The 8,168-nt window shown below is 54.6% G+C and overlaps 1 protein-coding gene across 1 annotated transcript; it reads right to left on the reverse strand.

Annotated features, from left to right (window-relative positions):
- Positions 1-282: 282 nt before the first annotated feature.
- On the reverse strand, positions 283-7,191 carry PHYHIP (phytanoyl-CoA 2-hydroxylase interacting protein). Its single transcript, XM_068974577.1, has 4 exons — positions 7,027-7,191; positions 5,432-5,606; positions 2,977-3,094; positions 283-817 (listed from the first exon to the last, which is right to left on the reverse strand). The coding sequence occupies exons 1-4, from the start codon at positions 7,189-7,191 to the stop codon at positions 283-285; spliced, it is 993 nt and encodes a 330-aa protein (XP_068830678.1).
- Positions 7,192-8,168: the final 977 nt, after the last annotated feature.

Here is an 8,168-nt window from a genome sequence, read left to right on the forward strand (position 1 = left end):
GAAACCAAAGGAAAGGGAAGTCTCCAGAAATCCACCCGCCCTCCCCACCAACCTGCTGAGGCTAAGAAGCCTTCCCAATTCGGCCAGGCATGGGTAGGCCATGCCTGCCAAGGGACCACCCTCCGTTGCTTCTAGTGCCCTGGGGAGGGGAAGGGAAGAGGGAGATGGATGGCATGGAGGGAGCAGGGGGGCAAGGGAGAGAAAGCCAGCTCCCTGCGTTTATGCCACCCATCACCACCCTGCCTGCCATCTCTCCCTAACTCCCTGGCTCCCCAGGAGTCCCTAGCGGCCCACGCTGATGTTGCAGGTCTTGCAGCTGGGGTCTTTCTTGGCGTCGGCGGTGGACAGGCTCATCAGCTGGTGCCCGCTGATCTCCCCCAGGGTGCCCAGGGACAGGTCAACCGGCTCGGTGTAGATGATCTCCAGGATGAGGTCCTGGGCATGGCGGAAGACCAGCTCCCCGTCCTCCACGCTGCAGGTCAGGAACTTGTTGCAGGCAATGTCCAGGAGAGGCAGACGGTCGCGGCAGAAGCGGTCCCCCAGGGAACCCTTGGGGGCCAGCACCAGAATGGCGTAGTGGTAGGCCGTGTACATACAGTAGAAGTCCGCAAAGTAGAGGTTGGTGCTGGGGTTGAAAAGGCGCTGGGCAGGGATCTGGAAGCGCCAGCGGCCGTAGGGGGAGTCCTGCGGGGGCTGGCCAGTGTTGAACTCCGTATTGCAGCTGAAGAAGACGCCGTGGAGCATGCCGCTGGTCGGGGAGCCGTGGCTGCCGCTGTTGTCCTTCAGGTAGGGTTGCAGCATGTTCCCGCAGTGGGTCCTGCCCACCGCAGGGGGAAATGAATGCCAAGAGGAAGAGAAAATGCTTTTGGTTAGCTGGACTGAGGCTTGGCAGCTGTGGTGTGACCAAGAAGGAAGTCAGCCCAGCTCCCAGTTCTCCCACCAGCTACCGCCTCCACCAGTCACAAATAGAACATTCCAGAAGGCAAGAGAAGGGAGGGCCCTAGAGATGGGGCTGATCCAGCCCACTCCTTCATGGAGGAGAGATTTGAACCTGCCACTCCCCAGCTTAAAACCCTTTTGATGGGGCTTGCACAGAAAGCAAGATCGCGAAGATCTGGTCTTTCTGGCCCCACCTCCCACCACCCCCACACTCACAGGTAACAGCCTCCAGCCATGCAAGAACCCCACCCCAGGTCTTCCCTGCCTCTGTACCTTTGCAGTGCTCTTCCCTCTGCCTGGACTGCCTTTTCTACCTTTTCCCACCTGGCCTGGCAAACTTCTAACCATCCCGCAAAGTCCAAAACAGGTGTCCCCTCCCTTCTGCTCTAAAACCTTCCAGGGACTTCCCTGGTGGTCCAGTGGTTAAGAATCCGCCTTCCAATGCAGGGGGTGTGGGCTCAATCCCTAGTTGGGGAACTAAAATCCCATGGGCCTTGGGGCAGCTAAACCTGTGCACTACAACTAGAGAGTCTGCATACTGCAAAAAAACATCCCACGTGACGCAACTAAGACCCGAGGTAGCCAAATAAATAAATATTAAAAAACAACAACAACAACAACAAAACCTTCCAGGAACAGCAAACACTTGTATTCAAAAAACTTTGACGGCTTACTATGTGCAGGGCACTGAACCTTACTCAGCAATCACACACACTTACTACATTCCATCCGGCTGTACTGGCCCCTTGATAGACTCAGGTTTGCAGGAGCGGGGTTTGGCTACACTCTACAGCATGCAGTGATCTTAGTTCCCTGACCAGGGACTGAACCCTGCAGTGCTATCATGGAGTCTTAACCTCTGGACCACCAGAGAAGTCCCTAATCATCTTTATATTCCAGCGTATATGGATGCTCTGCATCTCTCCCTTGCTTGCTGATAGAGGAGCCCAAACCGGGCCAGTGTCCTCCCCACTCACCTACTGCCTCCCTTCTTTAGTACAAACACAGAAGACCCCCTGGGGTCAGGTCAGAACGTCCCACCCCAGCTGACTGCTGTGATAAAAACAGTGACCATGGCAACTTGCCCTGGCCCAGCCTTAGAAGGACTTGGAGTGGTATCAGGTAGCGAAGAGTGGATGGGCAGTCCCTGGATCTGCTGGCCCTCTGGGCCTCAGTCTCCCCATTTGTAGGCTGAGGGTGTTGGATCAGATCACCAGTTTTCAGACCTGTTAAAACACTTCAAACGTTCAAGCAGAACCCCTCTTGTATCCCCAAGGAAATTACACACAGGCAGGCAGAGGCAAAAACCTGAAGCTGCCCTGGCTGTATGATGGGGCAGGGCTCACCTGGCCTCATCCTCTGAGTTCCTCACTAACACTTCAGCACCACCCTAGGATGCCCTGAGATCCTTCCCCGGAGCCTCCAGGCTTCCCAGCACACAGTTTGAAGATCACGACCCTTCTTGCTCAGAATCCTCTCACTCTGTGTTCCCCTCACCACCTCCCTTGAGACCAGGGCCTGAACTGGAGGGACAGCTGACATGCAGCCTTGTGTGCATGCGTGCTCAGTCATGTCCAACTCTTTGTGACCCCATGGACTGAAGCCCGACAGGCTCCTCTGTCCATGGGATTTCCCAGGCAGGGATACTGGATTGGGTTGCCATTTCCTCCTCCAGGGGACCTTCCTGTCCCAGGGATCAAACCCACATTTCCTGTGTCTCCTACACTGGCAAGTGAATTCTTTACCACTGTGCCACCTGGAAAGCCCAACCTGCAGCCTTAGAGCTCAGCAAAAGGGACTCTCTGAAAGGAGGATTAAACCCAGGACCTCATTCACTGTTAGTGCAGTGCCTCCAGGCAGCCCCATTCTGAAGCCCTTTTCCTCCTCTGGAGCCCAACACCCTCCCAGAACTAGCCTGGGATATAGGGCGGTGGTGAGGACACCACAGGAGGGTCTGGCAACTAACAGGGTGGAGGTGACCTCAGAGGGCCAGGGTAGTGGGCAGAGCCGTGGCAGGAAGTCCAGAGCTGGCCGTACCTGGCATGCTGGAAGTACTCCTTGTGATGGTTGCGGTAGAAGACAGAGAAGCGGAGCATGCGGCCTGCAATCTGCTCAGCCTTCTCCTGTAGCTGGGCCAGGTGCTCCTTGGCATAATCTGAAAGAGTCCAGGTGGGTGAGCTGAGGGCCAGGCGGAGGATCACAGCTTCCCCCTCAGATCACCCACGGCCCACCGTGAATATCAGCCCACCTCTGTCCTCAGGATGCAAGGGAAACCAGACAGTCACAGCACCTGGGACCAGAAAGGACCACCTGGCCTGGCTGGGAACGTGGGCAGCTGGAGGCTGTCTGTCCTGTTGCCTCAATGCCCTGTGACCAGAGGCTCAGGGTTCTGCATTAGAAAAGGGCAGAGGGCTGCCCAGTTATACAGTCATGTTGAGGGACCCAGAGACTGTAATCCCAGACCATTCTCACGTGAAAAGAGACCAAGAGGCAAAAGACTGAGAGGAAAGAATCTGCGGTCCTTTGGGGAGAGCCCCGCAAATACAGCAAATATGAGCCTGTCCACACCACTATATGGAAGTCAGGTATAGTTTCAGGACAGCAAGGAGATCAAACCAGTCAATCCTAAAGGAAATCAACCCTGAATATTCATTGAAAGGACTGATGCTGAAGCTCCAATACTTTGGCCACCTGATATGAAGAGCGGACTCATTGGAAAAGACTCTGATGCTGGGAAAGATTGGAGGCAGGAGGAGAAAGAGGGGACAGAATGAGATGATTGGATGGCATCACCAACTCAATGGACATGAGTTTGAGAAAACTCAGGGAGATCATGAAGAACAGTGAAGACTGGCATGCTGCTGTTCTTGGGGTTGCAAAAGTCAGACATGAATTAGTAACTGAACAATAACTGAGGGGGAAACTGCAGACAACTGAGGGGAAGGCTTAGCCAAGGGTCAGGGGCAATGACTCTGCCTCAGCATCCCAGGAGAAAGGAGGAAGCCTGGAAACAGGATGGTAAAACTGGACTGGATGGGCCAGGGCCAGAGGCTAGGGCTGTGGGGTCCAGGCAGGGCTGCTGCTCATCTAGACAGCAACTTTGAACGAAGCAGGAAAAGCTGCCCTTTCCTCCTTGCTAATGCAGCCCTGGCCAGGGCGCTGCATTGACAAGAGAAGGAGGATCTGGATTGCAGCCATCCCCAGCTCCCCAGTTCGAATGAACTCTCACTGCATGTAGAGTTCTGGGGTATACCAAGAGACTTTCCCTGCAAGGTTCAGGAGTACCTCCAGAGAGTGCAGTTTTGAAGCCAAGTTAAGGAAAAAAACACCACTTGAAAGAGAAAGGCAGGTCAAGGAGAGCTGGGGCACAGACCTTGGCAGAGGATGGAGTCAGCAGCCTCTGAGGCCTGAGGCTAAGGATGTTCCTGCCCCTTCCTTGTGACAGAAGAAGATCTGGAGCAATTCTCACGTGGACAACAAAAGAATGGAAGATTGTGGGGCAGATCCTGGGTCACCAGTGACTCAATACGCAGAAGCCCCAGTGTCTGTTCATGTTGGAGTTTGCAAGCTAATAGGCGAGTTTGTGGGACCATTTTCCAAGGCTGAGTGAAAGCTCAAGACAAACAAAATGTGATGGTCCCACCAAGTGTCCATCAACCAATGATCAATAAACAAAATGTGGTCCATCCACACAATGGGGTGATATTGAGTTTTAAAAAGGAAATAAATTCTGACACATGCTACAACACGGATAAACCTTGAAGACATTTTGCCAAGTGAATAAGCCAGTCACAGAAGTGCGAATACTGTGTGATTCCCTTCATATGAGATACTGGACTGTAGCGAGCCAGGCTCCTCTGTCCATGGGATGCTCCAGGCAAGAATACTGGAGTGGGTTGCCATTCCCTCCTCCAGGGCATCTTCCCAAACTAGGGATTGAACCAGGTCTCCTGCATTGGGAGGCAGATTCTTTACTGTCTTGAGCCACCAGGGAAGTCCCATATGAGATACTGAGAGTTGTCAAATTTACAAAAAAGAGTAAGGTTGGTTTCTGGGGCATTTAATGACGGGAGAATTTAAGTTGTTGTTTAAGGGGGCATTATGTTTTGGTTTGGGAAGATGAAAAATTTCTAGACATGGATTGTGTGCCAACATGAACATACTTAATCCTGCTGGACTGTACATTGAAAAATGGTTAAGGTGGTAAATTTATGTTATATGTGATTTCCCACACGTATGCTTGCCCCAGGCCAGAGAAGTAACTCCATCGCTTTCCAGAAGTGGTATCGTCAGTGCAATTAGCAGTGCTCGCATCTGCCTCCTGCATCAGACTGCAGGCTTTGGGGTGGCAGGAGTGGGTCTCATCCATGGTGTCAGCCAGAGCATGGTGCCTACATATAGCAGGAGTTGCTAAATGCATGCTGGGTTAAGAGGAAGCCCCCCTCCTGGCCATCGCTAAATCAGCCAAAGCAGCCGGACCACAGAACCTCACCCCCAGTGCAGAACTCGACTGTCTCACTCCAGCCAGACACCAGGTACTCCCCGTCGCTCTGCTTCACGGCAGTCTGCACTGCCACACTGTATTCAGTGCGGGGACTCAGGAACCAGTGGCCTCTCACCGTCATAGGCAGTGGCACAGCCTTGGCAACAAGCTTGGTGGGGACATCCTGAGAAGTGAGGTGCAGACAGAGAGCCAAGAGTCAAAGTGGAGGTCACGTCCACCCTTGGCATTCCCCCAGGCCTCCCACTCCCCCGATGGCCACCTTCCTGTTGAAGATAGCCAGAGTCTCAACGACTCAATGGCTCGGTGCCCTGGGCACCATTTTTTCCTGCAGAAGCAAGCAGTGGCCATTGGGAAGGCTGTACAGACCCTCCCCGGCCTCCACCCCCTTAACCCCTGATTCCCGTTCTCTTGGGAACGGAGGAGAAAGGCCACTGGGGTGGAGGCCTGCAAAGTTGAGGGCAGTGAGACCTTCATTTTCGAGGGACACTTCGAGAGCGCTGCACACTGCAGCGCCGTCTCCACGGCAACGGCAAATGCTGAGAAGCCAGGGAGGAAGGGAAAATATGCCTTCTTCTTTGGGGGGAGGAGGGTTAAGGGGGTGGTGTTGAACATTAACGTCACCGTGGCAACTGGCCTGCCAAAAGACACCCAGATTGGAGAGCCAGTTCCAAAGAAAGAGAGGGTGAGTAACCCACACGATGCGGTCGTCGTGGGAACCAGCTCCTTCCCACCTCACTCTTTCCCCTGCCTCGCTGCCAGCTCGCCAGCTCAAGAAGATGGGAGCCTTCCTCCTGCCCACCCCCACACTAGCTCTAACCCAGGGAAAGGACACCCCAGCCATCAGAGGGCTCACCACGCCATCTCTTTTCTAAACCCAGTGAAGGATAGGCCAGAGGGTGAGGGCAGAGAGGATCACGAGGGCCTGCATGCGTGTGAGCTCAGTCACCAAGTCGTGTCCAACTCTTTGCGACCCCATGGACCGTGGCCCTCCAGGCTCCTCTGTCCATGGGATTCTCCAGGCAAGAATACTAGAGTGGATTGCCTTGCCCTCCTCCAGGGGATCTTCCCCACCCAGGGATCGAACCCGCCTCTCTTATGTCTCCTGCATTGGCAGGCAGGCTCTTTACCACTAGCGCCACCTGGAAAAGCGCCCCTCAGGGGCCTGAGGACCAAGCAATGGGCCCCACCCCTGCCCAAGGCCCACCCCATCAACAACAAGGCTGTTTCCTGAGTTAGGGGCTTTGTCAGACCCCTGAGACATCCCCAGGTGTGACGTCTGTGGCCCCACCCTGGCTTTTCCCACCCCGTTTGAAAGTGCCATCACGATGCTGATAGTGCTCTTCATGGTATGCTGGGCCCAAGTCAAACACCACACAGACAATTACCTCCATGAAGCCTCTCACAAGCTGGCATTATTATTATTATTATTGTGCCCTTTTTACCGGGGGAAGAGAGAGGTTAAACTTTCCCAAGATTCCCTAGGAGGAGCTGGGCTGGAGTTGGGCCCCCCTCTAGGCATTCTGCCAGCAGCCTCCTTGGAGAGCAGCCTCTGGGAGGAGGCGCTCTGGGCAGCCTGCGCTCACCCGGTGCTTGAACTTGTTGGAGTTCTTATTCTCCTTCTTGTTCAGGTCGATGAAGTAGTGGGTGACCCTCTCCAGGTCACTATTCTCCATGGCCCAGGAGATGCGGAATGAGTCGCAGGTGACGTTGCTGACCTCGATGCTGTGGGGCGTGGACAGAAGCTCCATGCTCCCCGCTGGTTTGTCTTCTGTAAGGACTTAAGGGGAAAAAGAAGCTTCAGTATCTCCCTCCCCGCCATGGAACCTTCTAGACTGTCTTGCTCCCACCATCCCTTGCCAGGTGGAACCTTGAGGAGCCTTCACTTGTACCTGCCTTGTAGGATCTGATGGGAAGATGGCATGGAGAGGGCTGGAGGGGTGGGGCCCAAGGTGGGCTGGGGGGACTCCTTGGGGGGGGTGCTCTTGGCTCTCTCTTTGGAGGGGTCTGCAGAGCAGACGGCACCTGACAGGTGGCGGAGGCAGTGGGAATGCTGCAGACGCAGGGCGGGACAGATTTGTAGCAGATGGAGCCGCGGAGGGGGGCCCGCAGCCAGCAGGCGTGAACAGAGAAGGGGGGTGCCGGAGGTGTGGGAGTGGCGAGAAGCACCCTCGGAGATGGGCTGAGGGCGCGGCAGGCAGGGGCACCGGCAGCCCAGAGGCCTGGGCGCCAGGGCTCTCGAGCCCAGGCCCCCTTCCGCCCTGGGGGTGACTCAGCAAGGATCACCACGGAGGGGCTGGGAGCACAGGCACCACGGAGATGACACGGATCCACCGGGGGCAGGAGGGGCAGCAGGCCGCAGCTCTCTTGCACCTGTAACTTTTCAACTCCATTTTTTTTTCTTTTTCTTTCAGCAGATCCTGCGGTTACTTGACTCTTCAATGACTAGTTTTTAACCTTTACATCTCTTGCAGGCCAACTACGTGCTAATAATTTCACAAACATCATCTCATGCAAGCCTCACAATTATTATTATCCTATTTTACTGATTAAGTAGCTGAGGTCGGGGGTGGAGGGTGGTACTAAGATGCCAAAGGCCACTCAGCTGGAAAATGATTGGAATGCAGGTCTAATTCCAGAGGCTAAGCTCTTTATCTTTAAGCTAAGGTTATGTCCTCTTGTGTGTGTGTGTGTGTGTGTGCGCGCGCGCACGTGAGTGTGTGATATG

Source organism: Capricornis sumatraensis, chromosome 6 (genome assembly GCF_032405125.1).
Source record: "Capricornis sumatraensis isolate serow.1 chromosome 6, serow.2, whole genome shotgun sequence".
Lineage (NCBI taxonomy): Eukaryota > Metazoa > Chordata > Mammalia > Artiodactyla > Bovidae > Capricornis > Capricornis sumatraensis.

Excerpts from the sequence above, each read along its gene's own strand:
- PHYHIP (XM_068974577.1), bottom strand. The coding sequence starts at position 7,191 with ATGGAGCTTCTGTCCACGCCCCACAGCATCGAGGTCAGCAACGTCACC. Across the intron at positions 5,607-7,026 it reads CCAACAAGTTCAAGCACCGG|GATGTCCCCACCAAGCTTGT; the intron begins GTGAGCGCAGGC and ends CTCACTTCTCAG. Across the intron at positions 818-2,976 it reads GAGTACTTCCAGCATGCCAG|GACCCACTGCGGGAACATGC; the intron begins GTACGGCCAGCT and ends TGCGGTGGGCAG.